Raw genomic sequence first — 22,500 nt, 5'->3', positions numbered from 1 at the left:
CTTTATTTATTCCCATGTAAAACTTTGATCCCCTAGTCAAGGAAAGAAATTTGGGGAAGGTAAAGACTGTCTTGGGGTGGAATGATACACCTGGTGATTTTTCCAATTCCTCAAATATTTTTAGAAACATCGGTAATAATCGGTAATAACCCCATATCACAAGTATTTGTCGTTTATCTTTCACAATTTTTTATCCGTTTTTTAAAGAAAATTGAATTTCAGCAATTTTCAATTGCATACTCCAGAACTCCTCATTTTGTCTTTTGAGATATTCCTGTTTACAGTGTTTGAATTAGAATACAACAAAACAGTATTTTTAGTCACCATATACTTTTATTATTACAGGAAAAGTTTTTTTTTTAACACCACAATTCAATTTCTTGAAAACAGGTGGTTAAATCTGTACCAACTTCTGTAAATAGAAAATACACATGTATACTAATGATATGAAAAGGTGAAATTGAAAAAAGTTTCTATACAGCCATGTATAAAAAAAACTTCATAAAAAAAATGTTGGTTTTGAAATTCTGGGTGGAAGAGTTATCTTTCCTAAAATAGCAAGATCCAAACAACCTGGTACTTTTTGTACGAAAATTATACAATTTGCATATTATATTTTCGTCCGAAAGCCTTTTAAGATAAGTGAGAAACGATACAGGAAGAAAATATACAACTTTTTTGTACAGAATTTTAGTGCACACCTGTATGTGTTGTTAATGAGTATAATATTGTCAACATAACAGGCTACAACAGTAGGATAGATATTTTTATACGAATTTGAGGAAATAGAAAAATATATGCAGGCAACAAATATTTAAAACAAAATAAAGCAAAGACTACTTAATGGAAACTTTTAGTGACTGCAATATTCTATTTTACAGCATTACTTTTTACCTGATTTAGATGTTATGCAATTAACTTAAAAAAAAAAATGGTCAGGACGAATGAAAGAGGATGTATTTACATTTAGCACCCTAATCTGTCATGAATGCATTCTCTCTTTCCTTATAAAACATAAGCAGAATTGAAATTTGTATACATGTATGTACAAAATCATACATGCCAACTTTAAAAAGTCCCCATGGGGGATTTTGCGTGCGACAATCTTTTTTCAAAGCTCAAAATTCACGACATTTTATCATGAAAATAAATATTTGTGTTTTCAAATAAAATATCAATCTAATCATTGTGCATGTATCATATATTAACACAACATCAAGTGTGTTTGACCATTCCCAACTTTAACAAAACAATTAAAAAGAAAAACACTTTGAAAGATATATTATATACATAATTATTTTATCAAAATCATCTATTCAGCAAAAAATCCTCTCCAACAACAAGTCACATACATATTATCAAATAATACTTAAAGTTTACTTTGCAAGAAGTTCCCACTATGAGGAGGGTCCTGTCCTCCTGTACTGCTGCCATGGGGGTTGTGATATGAACTTTTGAATTGGTTAACCCCTCATATGGCAGTTTCAGGTTATATTGTTGTGTTTTGTTTTGGGTTTTTTTCGTAAAAATAACAACGTTAACCTTTTTTACTATAACATATTAATGAATTTTTCTTATAACAGATGCATATATTATATGTGTGTGTGTTTGTATAGGTATGAGTATGTATATATGTTTGTGTTTGTATATGTAGATATTTATATGTATAAATTTATATATATGTATAAAAAAAAATACTTAAAGCTGCATTCTTTTACACCATATAAACATTGGCTGGTCCATATATCAAAAGCATATGCATTTAGGTATGATTACAAAAGCGATCTTGCTTGTCTGTAAACATGGGCTTGCAGAGTCTGGTGGAACAATCTGCATTTCAACCAGAAAAGGAGTGATCTGCCCTGCTATGAAGTTTGCGAACAAACTCTTTGCACCCATGACATCTGAAATAATTACCAGGAAAAAAAACGGCATCAAAATATACCTTTTTACTTGTAAATTAAGGCTACTTGCTAATGTAAAATTCAGTACAGACTTGTGTGAATTACGCATCACAAAGTCTATTGAATACTATACAATATAATACATCGCTATAGACAGATAGATTCGGATAGCCTATATTATTATAGACGGGGAAAAAATATATTTGACGTACCTATTGCATATTTGGGATACTGTCAGCGAGAGGCAAAAATCGGGATTGTCCGATTGTTTGGTGGTGACACTATCATCGTTGTCATTCACGTTTGTGTAAAGGATATGTCAATTTGAAATCCGTCTTCCCGATTAATTACTATCAAAACATGCTTCCCACTGTCCAAGAAGAAGGCAAGTCAACTTGTACCCTGACCGACTCGTATCCAGGTCAACACGTACCAAATAGGTCAACTCATACCCAAAAGGCAAAAGTCAACTCGTACCCAAGAATCTGGTTACGAGTTTACTCCTCCTCTTAAATTGATGACAACTCCGACCTAAGCGATATGTCACTTATATGCGCATAGATATATTGCATTATGGGCAGATTCTTGGGTACGAGTTGACTTTTGCCTTTTGGGTACGAGTTGACCTATTGGGTATGAGTTGACCTGGGTATGAGACGGTCAGGTTACGATTTGACTAGAAATCTCCAAGATACACCCCAACACAGGCAGACCAGGTAAATTACACGTGTACCCCTCCGATACCATGCGACACAGGTAAACAGCAATGGCTGACTAATGTCCCGATTTCTGATTGGCCAGTTCAGAAATGACGAGGGATTTCAAATTCCGGTTGGAAATCGGGTTTGTTGTCGTAAAATGGAAGATATTGTTTACAAAATCGGGATTTCGGGGTATTTTTGCAATCCCGATCAGGATATCGGGATTTGACTTTTCAACTGCTTCAAATCAGGAGAATCCCGCACAAATCAGGAAAGTTGGCATGTATGCAAAATATATCTTTCAAAATCAAAAACACTATTTCATATGCAAGTACTTTCAATAATAAGGATATGGTGACAGACATACACATGTATGTAGCATTATATGTAATCATTTCCTTACATGTGATACCTGTATGTATATTTTAAAAATCTAATTAACTCAGTAATGATATTGATGATGAATTGGTGATAACCATTCATATACAGAGTATTCTATATATACAATAAGAGGTTTACAAATGTACTTGAAATACACAGCATTATAAAATCATGTGAACTTACCTTCATTTCTTGGCCGGTCGCCATAACTCTTTTGTAAACTTTTGGTATTTCGATCTATTACTCTTTCACCAAACACTTGGTATTTAGAAGTGCGAGTCACGGGTCTTTAGGATATGACCTTAAAAGCGGAGGTCCCTTGTCAAGGCAGACGTTGATAAAGAAACATAGCATTAGGCCTATGGTATTTAACGTTTTACCTGCGCTTCCAACGGTATCACTTTGTTTATAAACAAATTATTGTAGCGCTCATATCTCCGTCAGATATCTCCCCTTCAATAAAGCGTTGAAAAGAACTCAACTAAATTTACCTTCATGAAAAGAAGAGCTCTGTTTGCAGGTTCCTAAGCTATTTGTTACACGAATAAATCAGAGTTTCACCGGAATTACCGCCATTATGATGATGGCTCATCCCCCCCCCCCTTAAATGACCCCACCTACTTTTGCATTTTTGTGATTATCTCCCCTTTGAAGGGGGCATGGCTCTTCATTTGCACAAACTTGAAAGCCCTTAAAGGCCGAGTTTTTCGACCGGTCGGTTTTCCTCAGGTAAGTTAAGTTCGGGGCGGAGCTAATTTAAGGCAGGTGTGAAGACCCGAACCCAAGGCAACCCTGATAGCTTGTATATACTGTCCCAAATACACAGGATGTTATCTGTGTTACCTGCATTACCTGTGCGTTTTTGTAAGATTGAAAAATTCATGATAGTCATTTTTCTTGTGCGGGTAAATCGAAACATTGATGATTACATGTAAATCTAATGAATCAAACCTAAGAATTAAAGCTCGATAAATTTATTTTATATAAATGAGAACGTTAGCCACTGAAAACTTAGGCAGAATATTCTTTATTCAAAGTTTTCTTATATACATTTGACTGCCTTCGTTCGTCGGATACCAAGTATCCGACGATGATTGATTGCCAAACATAGTTTCCGATGGGAGTTCCTGCGTATTGCGGTAAATTTTCTGGCCATGTACAGCTGATGTACCGGTCATCGTCCCACGCCCCATGATGACTATATATTCAAAAACAGCTTAGAAAGTTTTATTCTGTTTAAATAAGTTTTTTTGGACCGCACACCAGATTTCTCTGCCTACCAAAGTTGTCTGTGTGACTCATCCATAACGCATATGGCCTACAAAAACAGGGCATTCGTATTTTCCGATAGTTCCTTCAACAACTGGTCTAGACGAAGAATTTGTTCTTTCTCTGCATTCCCAATTCCAACGCAAGAAAGAGCCCTTATAGCGGCTAATTTCTCTTCCGATTAGTTGAACTTTGTGCCATGTTTCAATGGGAAAATTACGCATGTAAATTTTCAACTGAGTGTAAACAAGATTTCATTAACATACAATGTATCTACTCATAATTAATATGTTTAGCATAAAATCGATGTCCGTGTAAAATGTATTCAACAATCCATGATAATTATTATCAATCGTACCCATTCCTAAGCATAAACTACTATATTCTATTATAATTTATGTAATTGTATGCAAAATTCATTACTATTATTGTGTGACTATCTCTACATGAAAAAACGAAAACCGTTTCCCTATCGAGCAGGTTTACGCGGTTATAGCATCAAAAGATTGCACGGACGCCTCGATCGCCAGATAAGATAGATAAGGTATACACAAAGACTAATAACCAAATGTCCATCAATTTCTAGCATCCAATATGAAGCTTAATTTCTCTTGATTGACATGGGTTCACAGACCAGGTAAATTTGAAGGCGGTGCTTATTTTGTCGGTCTTTAAATTCACCCAAGGATACTTTGTGCCAAGTTTGGTTGAAATTGGCCCAGTGGTTCTGGAGAAGAAGATGAAATTGGGAAAAGTTTATCATGGCGACGTCGACAGACAGCGGACAAATATTGATCAGAAAAGCTCACTTGGCTCAGATGGGCTAAAAAAGAGATTTCAATTTTACATTTGCTTTGAAATACTACTTCACAACAGATATAAAAGTAGGGTCTAACTTTAACTATACTGTGAAGAAACAAGAGATACTGTGAGCAATGCTCACTAGGAATACCCCCTGCTTACCCCAATCTCCCAAAGGGTGTTGGCAATAGGTATAAACTACCTCTTTTCTGAGTGTAAAAAACAAATGGCATAACAAACCTTGGGTATTCTCGTTTGTAGGGAGAAATGGATTATCTAGGAACACAGCATCTCCATGCGATGAAAAAAGCCGTTAAAGAATTTAAATGGAAACCATATTGCTACTTCGATGTCCAGTGCGCTTGACCTTTGACCTTTTGACCCCAAAATCGATAGGGAACATCTTCATCCCATGGGTAGTCCATATGTATGATATGGTGACTGTAGGTGGAAAGGATAACGCTTTAGAGCCCGGAAACCATATTGCTACTTCAATGTCCAGTGCACTTGACCTTTGACCTTTTGACCCCAAAATCGATAGGGAACATCTTCATCCCATGGGTAGTCCATATATATGATATGGTGACGGTAGGTGGAAAGGATAACGCTTTAGAGCCCGAAACCATATTGCTACTTCGATGTCCAGTGCACTTGACCTTTGACCTTTTGACCCCAAAATCGACAGGGAACATCTTCATCCCATGGGTAGTCCATATATATGATATGGTGACTGTAGGTGGAAAGGATAACGCTTTAGAGCCCGGAAACCATATTGCTACTTCAATGTCCAGTGCACTTGACCTTTGACCTTTTGACCCCAAAATCGATAGGGAACATCTTCATCCCATGGGTAGTCCATATATATGATATGGTGACGGTAGGTGGAAAGGATAACGCTTTAGAGCCCGGAAACCATATTGCTACTTCGATGTCTAGTGTGCTTGACCTTTGACCCCAAAATCGATAGGGAACATCTTCATCCCATGGGTAGTCCATATGTATGATATGGTGACGGTAGGTGGAAAGGATAATGCTTTAGAGCCCGGAAACCATTGCGTCTACAGACGGACGGAAAGACGGACGGACGGACGGACAGACAGACGGACAACCCGATTCCAGTATACCCCCCCCCCCCCCCCACAACTTGTTGCGGGGGGTATAATAATGTCTTACCTTTGAGTCTTCCCAGCATGTTTACCTACAGAAAAGTATAAAATTATTCGGTGTTGAAAATATATGTACATCTATGATATCAATTAAGGCATGAGATTTGAAAATATATCAGTCCATTTATAAATATTATTCAGTTTATTAACTTAAACAAAAGAAGCAGTGTGAAATTTCTATGTAACTGGTTGTCTTTGAAGCCTTTCATTCCTGGATGGTAAAAGTACAGAGAGTGTCATTTTTTACTGATACTCACCAATAATCAGTCAATGATACATGTACATCTACCGTTGGTAATGATAATTTGACAGTTACTGTCATTTGTTCTGTGAGCTCTCATATTTACTGATATTGATTGATTGATTGATTGATTTTTCACGTCCTGTCAAAAGTTTATCATTCATATGTAGATGTCACCAGCTGTAGGTGAAGTGCCACAAATTTAGACCTATGCTTAGCGCTAGGGGCCATAGCAATGAGGGTTCTTTATTGTGCCAACGTGTTCTGTGACACATACAGAACCTCCGTTTTTAAGGTCAAATCCAAAAGACCCATGATTCTCATTTCTAAATGCTTAGCGTTTGGCGAAGGAGCAATCACTATACCTATCTTAATGTCTTAGGCTTGATGAAGCCATGGCACGAGTGGGGTTTGAGTTCATGACCTCCCGGTTACGAAGCAAATATGCTTTACCACTGTGTTACCATGTCCCCTTAATATCTATATTTACTGATAAGTACTAATAAAATGAAAATACTGTTAATACCAAGTACTGTTAAGTATTAGTATGAAAATGAGGCTGGGGCAAATTAGACATGATAATGGAGATATTAGAAAAACACTTTATTCAAATCAACTTTTCAGGAGGTGCATATTGTTTTTTCAGCTTATTGAGACAATTTACAACCTTGCCAAACACCAAATATTCATGAGAAAACAGTGGATTTGGATATTTTTTTAAAGATTTAATTATAATTCTTTAGAGTAAAGAATATTTTTAAAAAATGTACTATTTTTAGAGGTTTCATCCATAAGATATTGTTCCACTGCAATTCTGATGAACATTCACCAGGCCAGCAGTTTCTGAGAAGTTCAAAATGTCTAAATTTTAAAGTTAACAATGCAAGTTGAAGCTTCGACACAGAAGGTAATTAATGGGACAATCTCAGTGACTAAGCTAGGTGACGTACAGATGATTCAGATAATAATTTTTAAGGCTTAATTTCTTAATTAACAGTCATTGTCTTCTGCATTCAGCCTGATAAAAATACTGACCTTGTATTTTGTATCTCCGAAGAAATATAACCAGAATAATGGCTATAACAGCCAAACCTACACCACCAGCTGCTGCACCTCCAACAACTGCTGCTAAATTTGTTTCCTCATCTGTAGAAATGAAAAGTATGCACATATAATTAAGACAGGGAAACTAGGGCAAGGAATTGTCCTACAACCATTTGTAATCCTTACTACCACCAAACAAAAGGTGCAGGGATCAATTGGTTAACTTATGCGCTGCATTTTCCAACATAAAATGTCCTTCCCCCTTTAATAATAATATTTATCTATATAGCACATTATATGACTATAAATAACCACTCTAAAGCGCTGCACACAATAAAATGATACATTATGTTTTTTAATTTTTATCAATATCACCCGTTGTCAAGTACTGTTACCCGTTGCTAGATACTATCACCCTGGGGCGCGTGTTTTTTGTTCTCAGAGGGTAACAATATGTTTTTTCAAATGCTTCTCCACCAATCAGATTCGAGTATTTTTCATGAAAGTATAATAAAAAGAATTAACAACCTATAATACTAATAATGTGCAAGTCTAAAACGATGATTATGTGTTTTTAAATATTTTTTAAAAGTGTTCAAATTCTGACAACGGTGAAGGGTATCAGGCAGAGAGTTCCAGAGTGTAGCTGCTGCCACATCCAAGCGCCTGTTTCCATATGTGGAGGTTCGACATCTAGGTCTAAATAATGTCAGTGAATTTTCACATCTTAGGGAACGATTTGGTTGGAAAACAGTGATCACCTCTTCGAAGTATTTTGGTGCCATTTTATGAAGAGTAGAGGAGAATTTTTGTATTGGAGGCACTTGTAAATAGGAAGCCATATTGAATGTTAAGAAATCAGCACTGGAGTTATGTGATCACTTCTCATGGTACAAGTGACGATTCGTGTTGCCATATTCTGTATCCGCTGCAGTTTTGCCAGGTCGGTTGTGTTAATACCAAAAAGAAGAGCATTGGTGTAGTCGAGCCGAGATATCACAAGGGCACATACTAAGGTCTTGTGCACATCTTCTGTGATGAGCGACCGTATTTGTCCAATACAAGAGGTACTGTGAGCCATGCTCACTAAGAATACCCCCCGCTTACCCCAATCTCCCAAAGGGTGTTGGTAATAGGTATAAACTACCTCTTTTCTGAGTGTAAAAAACAAATGGCATGACAAACCGAACCATATTGCTACTTCGATGTCCAGTGCGCGTGACCTTTGACCTTTTGATCCCAAAATCGATAGGGAACATCTTCATCCCATGGGTAGTCCATATGTATGATATGGTGACTGTAGGTAGAAAGGATAACGCTTTAGAGCCCGGAAACCATATTGCTACTTCGATGTCCAGTGTGCTTGACCTTTGACCTTTTGACCCCAAAATCGATAAAGAACATCTTCATCCCATGGGTAGTCCATATGTATGATATGGTGACTGTAGGTGGAAAGGATAACACTTTAGAGCCCAGAAACCATATTGCTATTTCGATGTCCAGTGCGCGTGACCTTTGACCTTTTGACCCCAAAATCGATAGGGAACATCTTCATCCCATGGGTAGTCCATATGTATGATATGGTGACTGTAGGTGGAAAGGATAACGCTTTAGAGCCCGGAAACCATATTGTTACTTTGATGTCCAGTGTGCTTGACCTTTGGACCCCAAAATCGATAGGGAACATCTTCATCCCATGGGTAGTCCATATGTATGATATGGTGACTGTAGGTGGAAAGGATAACGCTTTAGAGCCCGGAAACCATATTGCTACTTCGATGTCCAGTGCACTTGACCTTTGACCTTTTGACCCCAAAATCGATAGGGAACATCTTCATCCCATGGGTAGTCCATATATATGATATGGTGACGGTAGGTGGAAAGGATAATGCTTTAGAGCCCGGAAACCATTGCGTCTACAGACGGACAACCCGATTCCAGTATACCTCCCCTCAACTTGTTGTGGGGGGTATAATTACGTAGTTAATGATAGCAAGCACAAGACACAGATGAGATTTGCTTTTGCATGCAAAGTGTCTTATCAAACCATACACCTAGGTTCTTCACAAACGATGTTTCACTGATAATAGTGTTGGCAAAGTTCAGATGGTACAATGGTGAGTCAGTGACTATGGTTTTCGGTGAAAAAACAATGAACTCTGTTTTGTCCTGATTTAATTTTAGCATGTTAGTGGACATACAAGGCGGCTAGTGGTATTTTGCCAGTCATGTTTAGCTTTGAAGACTAGATAGGCTTGTGTGTCATCTGCATAACAGTGATGTAGAACATTGTTTTTACGACAGATTTCGCCAATAGGTTTGGAGAAAATGCCAGAGAGCTGAGGTCCTTGGACAGATACTTGTGGTACGCCACAATTGAGATGGAAATCATCAGAGAAAGTAAATCCTATGGCCACTTTTTGGGTCCTCTCTGAGAGATACGACTTAATTAATCCAATTAAGGGCCGAGCCAGAATTACCGAAAGCAAACTCAAGACATCAGAATAGGATTATCGTTGACATCAAAGGCCGCTGAAAGATCTAACATGATTATTGGAACGCTGGAACCACCATCTAATGCTGCTACAATGTCGTGGTGGACACGAAGTAGAGCTGTCTCCGTTGAATGGCAGGCACGGTATGCTGACTGTACATTGTTGTGGAGATGATTCAACTCTATGTGATGATCCAAACGTTTTGCAACAATTTAGCCCCACCTAATCCAGAGGTCATGTTGTAAACAATTAAAGTAGAATCTTTATAACACATCAGGATGTTTGCATGATAATTAGAAACTTGGTTCTTTTTCTTTTCTTTACTTTTTTCTGTAGTCAATCATTTCATGTCAACAAAAAGTAAATTTTTTAAATAACTGTACAAAAATTTGATTAGCTGTCAGTGGTTTAAAATGTAATTAGTGTAAACTTCTTGACCTGCCTCTTAATTTCTCCAGAATGTCATAATTTTAGCAATGATGTTATGCAGTCCAGTACATTCTATTTAGTACATATACATGCAATGTAGGATGGGGCCACAATAGGGGATCAGAGTTTTAAATACAAATACTGTAAGCGGTTTTTTTCCACGGGGTTATAAATTTGGCTTATTTAAGCGTTAGATAGCTTTCCGTCAAAACTTCACTCGCCAAATATCCACTCTATTACGACTTCAGTATTTGAAAGAGAGACAACTCTTCCCTGTACACCAAAATTTATTCCACTAAAATTTTAACATACCTTTGAGCCAGCAAATCACCAAATTTTTGACCCGCGGAATAAACCCGCTATACGGTATATAGGAAATATTTTCAAAAATCTTTTTCTCAAGAACCAATGGGCCAGAAAAGTTTCCATTTACATGAAAGCTCCTGACATAGTGTACATTCAAGTTAGTAAAAATCATGGCCCCCAGGGGTATGTTGGGGCCACTATAGGGATAAAAGTTTTACATGTGAATTTAATATGTAGGGAAAATCTTCAAATATGGGCCAGGATGACTCAGGTGAGTGATGTGGCCCAAGAACCTCTTGTTTTGAAAGGATCGTTTACTAAATGTTTCGGTTCCTAGTCCCTTAATTATCAGCAAAACTGATGGGGACTATTAGTTTCCTCTTCATCTATCAATGTGTAACAACTTCGTTTTCTAAATTGTTTATGTCCCCACTATCATAGTTAAAAGAATTAAAGTCCGCCTGACCACGTAAGATGTTCATGATTCCCGGTGAACTGTGTTGTCTTCTGAAAACTCTTGGTTGCATATATCTTTAAATTTATACATTTCTTCGAAAAGTCCTAACGGTATTTTACTAAATGTCTCAGTTCTTAGTCCCTTATTAGCAAAACTGATGGGGACTATTGATTAGTTTCCTCTTCATCCATGCATGTGTAACAACTTTGTTTTCCAGACTTTTTATTATGTGGCTTTATGCAAATATTTAATTCATCATTGAAAGCATGGAATGGAAACAAGTAGAAGTGACAATGTTGTTTCTAGTACCATGGATGTCGAGTCCACGTCCACGAGTAATCATTGTAACAAAATACAATAAAGTTTTTATTTTAACTTGTATATTAGATTTTCAAAATAGCTAATATAGACTCCAACCGAAATACCCGAATCCGTATTGAAAAATCCTTAAACGACCCGACCCGAAATTTTTTGGAACCATTACAGCCCTAGTCTACACTAGGGTCATGAGGTCACCAGATATTCATTCCAATGAGTAAAAACAAATGTGTATGAGTTACGTATTGCATCATTGCTGTGTGTTAACTACATTACATACAATGTTTACAAAATACAAAGTTTGCTTACCTCTTGTTTTACAGCTGGCCCAATTTGTTGACAAAGTTTCCCCGTGAATATTTGATGCAGAAACATTAAAAAAGTATGTAACAGATGGCTGAAGACCACCAACATTTGCCTGATGTTCTTGATCTACTCCTTTGTCTACAACAGAGCTGGAATGACTGACTTCCTGATTTCCATCAACCATAGCAATGGCAGTAAAAGTTTGCGCAGCTCCGCCATTGAAGGAGGATTTCCATGTTACTTCAGCTCTTTCCACATTGCAAAGTACACTGATTACTTCTGGTGCATTTGGCTTTCCTTAAGTAATATAAAGAAAAGAATGTTGTACACAGCATGTGGTCTACATCTCTTTATCAGCTCACCTGAGCTGAAAGCTCAAGTGAGCTTTTCTGATCACCCGTTGTCCATGTGTCTGTAAACATTTCCAATTTTCAACTTCCTTTCCAGAACCACTGAGCCAATTTTCAACCAAACTTGGCACAAAGTATCCTTGGGTGAAGGGCTTTCCAGTTTATTCAAATGAAGGATCAGGCCTCATTCAAAGGGGGGGGGGTAGTTGCAAAAATAGGGTGTAGAACTTTAAAAATCTTCTCAAGAACCACTAGGTCAGAAAAGTTCAAACTTACATGAAAGCTTCCTGACATACTGTATAGTGCAGATTCAAGTTTGTTAAAATCATAGCCCCCGGGAGTAGTGTAGGGTCATAATAAGGATCAAAGAACATGACCCACAATATGCCATTTTTGGCCTACCAAATTTGGAAAAATTAAAGAACACTTCAGTATAAATCAAAGATGATATTTTTTATCCATAACATGAGCCAAGTTGTATTGTGCAACCGTTTCCTCACACCGGATGTTTAAAGCACTCAAGTAAATGCCCAAACCTACCGCGGTTTGACGTTTTCCGGGAAAATCGCATAAATTTGCCAACTTCAATCTATAAATTCACATGGGCCGCATTACTCACGACTCAATTTTGTAAACTAAAATTAAAATGCAAAGTTAGATTAACACTTTCCATTAAAAAAATTAACTCGTAATCAATGCGGCCACGTCGAAAAAAAAATAATAAAACAAAATTTGCGACGTCAAAAGTGTCGTCTGGAAACGTCAAATTCCACAGAAGAAGTCATACATCTAACGCAGTTGATACGACTTAAAAAGAAAAATCAAAGAGGTGAGTTTTCATGTTGTTAATATTTATTAAATATATAAAAATCAATATCTAAGCGAGTAAATATGATAGTCATGTATTGGTTTACATGGTAAAAAGGTACATTTGTACAAGGGGAGGGGGTGTAAGACCTATCGTGTAAACTTACCTGTATGTTGCATGTAATATATGATATATGTATGCTTGTTCGTTTGATTCCGATGTCCGTTCCGGTGGTTTTAAATGTACCAATTTCCTTACCTTTTGTTACATAAATTCTATTGTTTGAAACAGAATAAATGTCCGAATCAAACGTACAGTACAAACCTATACGGTATAGCCCGGCCTATACCCCAGTGTACATTTCAATTAGGCCTACATAGGCCCAGCATGTATGCAGTATTACGCAGAGATGTGCGATATATTTACAGACAGCATGTTCTATATTGTATGAATTTGTCCATCGGTTGACACAATTTTACAAATCTTGTACTTTTATACAGTTCTCAGTTTCAATACGATATGAAGTCTGCCAACCGTAACTGTAAAGTTATGACAACGTCATAAATTAACAAAAGTCCGCATATTGCTGGGATTACGGCAAAATTGACACACGACTGTTAGCTTTATCTATTTTATATTAGTGCTTCAGAAATTTAACCGTACGATATTCATGTATACAGCTGAAAAACCCGCCAAATGTTTTTTTTGTATTTGAACTATTTAAGTCTGTAAATTCATAAGTCCCTTGTATATGCTTTGGTTAAAACCTATAAGAACACACAAAAAGATTGTTTTTCATTAGATCAGTCACTTTAAATACATATCAAAATATATCTTGTTGAATAATATTTAACATAACTTGCGTTGAAATGTAGAGCATTCACATATAGTTGTTTACTTTTTTCGATTGAAGGGCAATAACTCTAAAAGGAAAAACTGACTGGTGGTGGATCCAAGTTTCTTTTTCGTTTCGTTATATATTATATATATATCAAACGTTTTAAATGATTTTTTAATATTTATTTTTTTTGCTATAGACAAGATTAATGTTGAAAAGATATGTTATAAATGTTCAAACAAAATTAAATTTAAAAAAAAGGTGAAACAGCAAAATTTAGCACCCCCCCCCCCCCCCCTCACAGGAAAATGAATCACAACACAATTCTATTGATCATTTTCCTATTATCTATATTATTTCATTTATGGAGATGTGGTATTTTTGCAGCAGTTTTCCTTTAGGATTAGGAAAAGATTTATTTTTTCTTTAAATAAGGGAATGTTAAATTAATACATCGTTGTAAACCCCATACCCCCTCTATATTTCCCACTGACATAATCAACAAAACATTTGAAGATACACATTTTCAGTTAGTGAAAAAAAAAAAATGTCAAAGGTTTTAAATACAAATTAATTGATTTAGAATTAGATTTTAGGAAAATAACCTATCAATAAGTTTTAACATGAAGACAAGATTTTCATCCAACCAAAATTGTATTTCAATTATTTGAAATAAATATTTCAGATATGCCAGGGAGTGGCCCCAAACATTTCCTCTGTTTCAACTGTCCACGGAGAGTAAAATCAAAACACAGGTTCAGGATTTCAGATAAATATAGGACAGTGATCACCACCCTCACAGGGAGGAGACCTTCTGAGCATGATTGTTTGTGCAATAGATGCCAGTGTATGTGTTACTCCCGTATTAAACAGAAGAAGATTAAGCCGGTTAGGACACAGGTTCAAGACAGTCCAGCACCATCATCAGCAGTAGCAGCTATTCTAATTAGTCCTCCTTCTGTATCACTCCCATTCCCATGCACATCAAGAGGGCACGCTTCATGCTGTATCTGTAAGCGACCAGGTCCAAAGCTAGTTGTAGTACCCTTAGGAGTAAGACATCAAATCTTCATTTCTAAAGAGGTTATCATTCCTGCCGGGGCTCGCTGCTGTCCAAAGCATCTACAACAAGACATAAAAGAACTTGAACCTATTGCTGACAACACCATGTTCAACAAAACAGGAGTGGCAAAATTAATCAAGTTTTTGAGATCTGAAGTTTTGAAAAAAGAAAAAATTAGGTTGGATTTTGATAGCAGTGTAAGTCTAACGGACAGTGAGTACCAGAATCTCCTAGGAATCCCTAAAGCTGCGTTTGAGGACTTGCTGACATATGTTGAGGGAAAAGTCAAGGTAACTCCAGTGAGAACTGTCAAAACGAGTTTGGCCATTTTCCTGATGAAGCTCAGAGGTGGAAAATCCAACTGTATCCTCTCAACATTGTTTAGGATATCCAAATCCAGCATTTACAGAGCAGTGAAGACAATTCGCACAGCATTAATGAATGGTGGATTTGTCACTGGGAATCTTGGTTTTGGCCATGTGACAAGAGAGAAGATAATTCAAGAACACACTTGACCTTTAGCCCAATCCATATTTGGTGATGCATTGTCCCAACAGGCAATACTTGTCCTTGATGGAACTTACATTTATATCAATAAAAGCGGAAATTTTAAGTTTCAACGACAGTCTTTTAGCCTTCACAAAGGGAGACCACTTGTGAAGCCAATGATTATTGTATCGACGACAGGCTACTTCATTTCTGTTTTGGGCCCCTACTTAGCTCGCAACAATGACGCTACCATTTTGAACCATATAATGCGCAGCAATATCGAGGACATACGGAGCTGGGTCAACGAGAATGATATCTTTGTGGTTGACCGTGGATTTAGGGATTCTTTGGATTACCTCCAAGAGATGGGAATTTGTGCCAAAATGCCTACATTCTTAAGAAAAGGAGAAAAGCAAATGTCAACTGAAAATGCTAACACCAGTCGATTAGTGAGTAAGGTAATGCCAGATAAAATACTTTTCAGTTTACATATTTGTTAAAATTTTAATTCATTTAAAGATTTTTTAAAAATCCTCAAAAATGTATTGATTTCTAAGACTATCTGAAACTTTTCTATACTTACACAGATTCGATGGGTTGTGGAGTCAGCAAATGCTAGGATTAAACAATGGCGGTATTTAGGGCACATCCTACCATCAAGTCAAATACCTTACATCGGTGATTTTGTGAGGATTGCATGTGCCATATGCAACAGGTTAGCAGCATTTTACAAAATTGAGTAAGAGACTAAGAATTCATGATCAGTATTGGAATTCCTAGACAAAATGAATTCAGTTCATTTTGAGAAAATGAAATATGTATAAATTCATATAGATCTATACATCAATTCATGACCACTTTAGGAATTCCTAGACAAAAAATAAATTCAGTTCATTTTGAGAAAATGAATGATGTATAAATGCATAATTATAGATCTATACATCAATTTCATAATGTTGACTATAAGAATTTCAGAATATCAATAACTATCATTAAATATATGATTGTTGCAATATCCATAATTTCCTTAATCATGAAATATCTTATAATTTTCAGGTACTTAAAACCACTTGTCTGTGGTGACACCGAGGAGGACCAAGCCCTGGGAGCTAAAATGGTGAACCTCTCCAAGCAAGTGAATTCTCTCCAGCACCATGTGGAAGAAAACAAGCTTGATAGGCGTACAGTTTGCTGGAGGGAAGTAGATGACCTGACTGACTTCCCCTGCCTGGATGAGGAACAGCTCCGACTTCTCACTTGTGGTACCTATCAGTTGCGTCTATCACCGTCATACGCTCAGGAGCATGTTGAGGGGGACTGCAGCATCCAAGTTCACAGGGAGGATCCAGGTCTTCTACGCATAAAGCTACAAAGCAGGCATGTCTCATCAAGGACCTACTTATTGTGGATACAGTACGATATAGGTGAAATAAAAGCTTGGTACTGTAAGTGCAGAGCTGGTGCACGTGTTGTAGGGATGTGTTCTCATGTCGCTGCTATCCTGTGGTATCTAGGGTATGCTCGCCATCACAGGGAAGAAAGAATGGGTGTTCGAGACTGGGGGGAGTTTGTCGATGATGCCACACTAATTGATGATTCTGATAGTTCCAGCAACAGTGATGAAAGTGGACCAGAGGAGTAACATTTTCAATTTAAGTATTGTATGTAATACTGTATATGTATTATCTGTACCACTGCATTTGTATAATTCACATGATTTAAACTCAAGTAGTTCTTCAGTAATTAAAAATTATGTTTGTTAATTACAAATACATCAACTCATAGCATGCACACAATGATTTTTAACATGTAGTTTTATTCCTAGAAATCTGTAGAATATGGAAACTTGTGCTAGACAATAGATTTATAACCTTTCTTTACCAGTGATGCATTTGTTGACAATGAACAGGGTATTTGATTTTAGCAGAATAAATACTTATTATATACTACTACTATTATTATTATGATACTTAACTGGTACATGAACAAACATGATTTCTAAGTGTTATTTTCTGTATAGATCTACATGGTACTTCTATTGTTGGGAAGATTCATCTAAATATTATGCAACAGGAAAATATATTTTATAAAAGCAACACCTGTAAATACAGTAATATGTGTTTTAACAGTGTTTTGTCTGTCTTAATGTTCACTTGTAAGTTGTACATATGTATTACTCTTGATTTTGAGTCAATCCTGAGGACACTTTGATTGTTTATTATTCAAACTGTTATGAAAATATACCAATTTAGATTATTTCTCATTCTGTAGCATTTACAAACATGTATATACACATGTAAAATGCAATATATTATAATCCAAACATTTAAAAACTACAGAGATTTAGGATGTCAAAGATGTATATATATTCTATTTCAAATATGTATCTAAATCTAATTTTGTGAAATTGATTTTTAAAAAAATCTATATTAATGATTTTTAGACCACATAATTTACGTTCTGTCAGTCAAAAATGTACAGTATTGCATAAACACATAAAAATGTTGATTAAAATACGTCAGTATCTTTAGATGATTAATACGTATAGGAATATACAATTATTGATAAAGATATATACAGTAAGATTTTGTACAGTATCATTTTTCATATCGTATTTCAGAATCAAATAATAATATACTCATTTTGACCCCCTATATCAGTGTTGTGTTATTATTTACGCTATGAAATCTACATGTGCATGTAAAGAAAAAGAACATTTGATACTTACTATTAGGTGACTACAGGACTTTTCCTTTAATCAGGTTTCACAGCAAATGCTTGTTGAAAATGTAATTCCGAGTAAATTCGAATTGAACATGTTTTGACGAGACGCGGTGTCAACTTATTTCGTTACCCTTGATATCGATACTCGGTCGTTTTAATACCAAACCAAAAAAAAAAAAACTCCACAAAAAACTATGGAATATGATATGAAACAGAATTGTTCCAATGATTCACTTCTTTCACCAAGTAAATAGACTACATACTATATTTATTCTTCTTCTTATTTCAGTATTTTAAAATTCAAGTAAAAATAATCTAAAAGTAAAGTTGAACAATCACGGCTTTGAACATCATTTCCAAAATATTCCTTATTTCTATTTCCCAAATTTGGTAAAAAATGCTTATAATGATCATTGAATCAGCCATTCTAGCTATTTGAGCGCATATAACTTGATATAATTAGAAATTTATAGGTTCATGTACATTGTACATGGTATTGGAGGTTTATTGTTGTGACGTGTATCCCAAAATGTTAATTTTTTAACATTAAATACCACAATATTCAACGTCATAGTAACAAAAAAATATAGAATATATGAAAAAAAGAAAAACATTTCTAGAAAGCCTATATCCCAAAGATTATTATATACGGAAATTATCAATATCCCAGGCTAGGCCATTTTCATGGTTCGTGGGTCATGTTCTTTTACATGTGAATATATAGGGAAAATCATTAAAAATCTGTGCCAGGAAAGTTGAAATTTACATGAAAGCTTCCTGACAGAGTAGATCCACGTTTGTGCAATTCATGGTCCCAAAGGGTAGGTTGGGGCCACAATAGGGGATCAAAGTGTTACAGTGTTCTCATTAATTTAAAGGTAGCAGGTGAAATTGGAAAAGGTAAGCAGAGAAATACCTGAGCACCGAATGTGCAAGGTGCTAGCTAGGGGGGTCCAGGAAAATTGTGAAGATTAGAAGGGCATTTCCCTGAGTTTAGGCACTTAAATCTAGCACTAAAATCATTTGTAAAATGTCGGCAAAATGTGTTAATTTACATGTAAGTGACTCGCAACACTTTTTTCTATAATGAAAAGGAGATATTATAGTAAGCCATATGGCATGGTTTGTGGACAATGTGTTCATGTTCTTAGACCCATGAATGCATCTTAAATTCTGTTGGTGTGTTATGAAGTAGTGCAATTATTACATTAAATTTGTGTACTAAAGCAATCAGAACCTCTACCCAGGGCGTCATGAAATTTACAAATTGGGAGTTTTAGCCTCTATGTATTAGTTTTTCCTACAGATATACAGTTGTAATGAAAATTGGTCAATTTTTTGGGCAGTTTTTGCCCTGCCCTAGGGGTGCAGGAGTCCTTAAATTTACAATTGATGCCCCCCTTGTCCCAAAGATACTTCATATCACAAAAAGAATTGGAATGGTAGTTATTAAGAAGTTATGTGCTCAATTTAACCACTATAAACATTTTGTACCCACCCTGATAACAAAACCCCTACCACTTGAATCACAAAATTTACAATTTTGGTAAAGGTCTACCTGCTCCTTCTAAATATACATTAGTTTCAATTTAGTATCGATAGCATTCACGATGTTATTTAAATGTTAAATGTTTTACACTTAAGCACTATATTACCAAGTTTAGCCCTGTCTTGGAGTCAGAACCTCTACCCTGGGGATCATGAAATTTACAATTTTGGTAGACGCCTTCGACCTGCTCTACATCACTATGCATTTAGTTTTTCTTATAAATGTGCAATTGTAGAGAAGAAGATTTTTGAAAATTGGTCAGTTTTTGTACCATCCTAAGGCCCCAGGGGTGCAAGAGTCCTGAAATTAGAAATCTATGTTCCCCTTATTTCAAAGATACTTATACCAAATTTGAAAAGAAGTGGAATGGTAGTTATCAAAAAGAAGTTAAAATTGTTCATTTGTTAACGCATGATGATGGACAGACACCGATAACAATAGGTCAACTGAGTGACTGACAGGTGACCTAAGAATATCATATTTAAAAAGTTAATATATTCACATATATCTGTACCCCATGCAGCTAACCCAAGTGCCAAATTAATTTTACAATTTTTGTTTCATTTCAATATTTCAATATTTTCTATGCACCCAGTTTTTATGCTAGATGCCCACGAGTACACATCAAGATTTTTCCCCTACCACCAGCAATATATATATTATTACTACAATAACTTGATCCGAAGAGTCGGATCACGTTGAGTTGACAGGCACTGATCATCAGATCACATGAGACGCAAAGCGTAGAGTTTGATCTAATGATCCGCGCCTGTCAACGAGACGTGATCCAACTCTTCGGATCAAGTTACTGTAGTAATGATAAATTTATTATATACCCTCTTATGCATTTTAAATCCACATTTATAAGATACTGAATGTAATCCAAATTATCAAAAATACAGGCATACAGTGAAATCCTATTTTGTGTATGCAGTTTTGTTTGTGACACGGTCAATATTTTCCACAAAAGACATTGCGTTGATGCATTGTGATGGCATCAGTTTCAGAGGATACTGATACGGAATCAGAAAACCACAGTGTGGTGATCCGGAATACTGGATCACACTCTGTGAAATCCACAGTATCAAAAAACGATACATTAATTGATGAGTATAAAATAAATGCATTTTCAATTGATGATCAACAGGTATGAACCCGGCCATAACCAAAGAGCCATATGAATTTCAGAATTTTGGTTTGATTTCAATATTCTCTATGCATTCAGTTTTGATGCTAGATTCCCAGAAGTACCTGGTATAAAAAAAAAACTACCACCAGGTAAGGTGGTGACTTACTTTGAGGAATGATATTGATATATATATCTGATATTCCAAAGGAATTGGTGATTTCCAATAGGTAAACTCCATAGTCATTCTGCTGAACAGACGTCTTGTTGTATGTGATTGTAAAATTATTCACAGCATTCCTGGAAAGTCTGCTTGTCATCTTTTCACTAACGGTTTTGTTTTCATAATAAAGAGTATGCCGTGGCTGAGGATATGCGATGAGAGTGGTTGAAAACTCAATTCCAATTGTATCCGTTATCCCAAGCGTTATATTTCCTTTCGTTTCTGGTTTACCTATAATGAAAATAACCTTTATCATCCACATATATGATTTGAAGTAATTAAAAATGTACTGGTAATAAGAAAGACATACATTTTCACAATCCACATGAGTTATTTTCCCTTGTGTACATTCTGGTCCTAGTGATTCATTATGTCAGTACAAATTAAAAAATACACATATTCATAACAATCTAGCTTTCATCAACTTTGACATAATTATTATAATTTATTACATATGAAATCTTTTTTCGCATATCAGCGATTCATCATCACCATTTTTTTTTTACCAAATTATATAATTTTTAAAATCTAGTACCCTGATGATTTTCACTATATAAACTGTGTCAAAGTTATAACTACATCATCTACATATCACATCAACTGGGGATCCAGGTTATAGAATAGGTCCTCTGAGTACCCCTTGTCATAAGATGCAACTAAATGGGGATATTCTTCAAATGAGACCACAACAACAGAGGCCCTGTGTCACAGCAGGTGTGGCATGAGAAAGATCCCTCCCTGCTCAAAGGTCGTAAGTGCTGAGCATATAGGCCTAAATCTTGCAGCACTAATCAACATCAATGGTGATATGTCTCCATGCATACAAAACAAGAGATGTTTGTAAAACACATATGCCCCCCATGGTGCAAAATTGAAAAGGGTTATACACATACATCATTTAATTGATAATAGTATCATCAATTCAAAATATTGAGCAGACAATATCTTCCTATGTCAAGAGTGAATTGACCATGTGACCTAAAAATCAATAGGGGTCATCTACTCTTTATGCTGTATCAGTGTACCAAGTTTGGTGTCTATCAAGCAAATGATTCTTAAAATATAGGAGACAATATATTACTATGTCCAGTTCAACTATTGACTTTTGACTTCAAAATCAATATGGGTCATCTTGTCCTGAAGATGTACCAGTGTACTCAGTTTGATGTCTGTCAAGCAAAGGGTTATCAAGATATTGAGTGGACAGTATATTACAATGTCCAGTTTGACCCTTGAGCTTTGACCATGTGACCTTAAAATCAATAGGGGTCATCTCCTGAATATACACCAGTGTACTAAGTTCGATGTCTGTCAAGCAAAGGGTTATCAAGATATTGAGTGGACAGTATATTACTATGTCCAGTTTGACCCTTGAGCTTTGACCATGTGACCTTAAAATCAATAGGGGTCATCTCCTGAATAAACACCAGTGTACTAAGTTTGATGTCTGTCAAGCAAAGGGTTCTCAAGAAATTGAGCGGACAGTATATTCCTATGTCCAGGTTGACCCTT

General features: G+C 35.9%; 2 protein-coding genes and 1 long non-coding RNA gene across 4 annotated transcripts in view; 1 reads left to right on the top strand and 2 right to left on the bottom strand.

Annotated features, from left to right (window-relative positions):
• The window catches only part of LOC125665419 (titin-like), a 197,062-nt gene that overhangs the window by 56,952 nt on the left and 117,610 nt on the right, over positions 1 to 22,500 (bottom strand). For both annotated transcript variants that reach the window (XM_056156017.1, XM_056156018.1), the window contains exons 11-14: positions 20,935 to 21,219; positions 11,822 to 12,115; positions 7,499 to 7,609; positions 6,230 to 6,254 (exon numbers count right to left, since the gene is read on the bottom strand). In XM_056156017.1, the coding sequence (XP_056011992.1) occupies positions 6,230 to 6,254; positions 7,499 to 7,609; positions 11,822 to 12,115; positions 20,935 to 21,219 (715 nt within the window). The remainder of the gene's footprint in view (positions 1 to 6,229; positions 6,255 to 7,498; positions 7,610 to 11,821; positions 12,116 to 20,934; positions 21,220 to 22,500) is intronic.
• Positions 14,800 to 16,142, bottom strand: LOC130052053 (uncharacterized). Its single transcript, XR_008800409.1, has 3 exons — positions 15,950 to 16,142; positions 15,099 to 15,760; positions 14,800 to 14,936 (listed from the first exon to the last, which is right to left on the bottom strand). It is a non-coding gene; the product is annotated as an uncharacterized LOC130052053 (long non-coding RNA).
• On the top strand, positions 15,543 to 18,017 carry LOC125671681 (uncharacterized). The gene is made up of 3 exons (XM_056156019.1): positions 15,543 to 15,824; positions 15,954 to 16,081; positions 16,423 to 18,017. Exons 1-3 carry the CDS (start codon positions 15,543 to 15,545, stop codon positions 17,006 to 17,008), a joined length of 996 nt encoding a protein of 331 aa, XP_056011994.1. The 3' UTR covers positions 17,009 to 18,017.

Source organism: Ostrea edulis, chromosome 2, assembly GCF_947568905.1.
Source record: "Ostrea edulis chromosome 2, xbOstEdul1.1, whole genome shotgun sequence".
Classification (NCBI taxonomy): Eukaryota; Metazoa; Mollusca; class Bivalvia; order Ostreida; family Ostreidae; genus Ostrea; species Ostrea edulis.
This window is presented reverse-complemented; position numbering and strand designations above follow the sequence as displayed.

What these genes read in the sequence shown, in the direction of transcription:
- LOC125671681 (XM_056156019.1), top strand. Translation starts at nt 15,543, where the DNA reads ATGATTATTGTATCGACGACAGGCTACTTCATTTCTGTTTTGGGCCCC. An exon ending in CCAGTCGATTAGTGAGTAAG is followed by an intron (nt 15,825 to 15,953) that starts GTAATGCCAGAT and finishes ATACTTACACAG; the next exon opens with ATTCGATGGGTTGTGGAGTC. An exon ending in GCATGTGCCATATGCAACAG is followed by an intron (nt 16,082 to 16,422) that starts GTTAGCAGCATT and finishes TATAATTTTCAG; the next exon opens with GTACTTAAAACCACTTGTCT.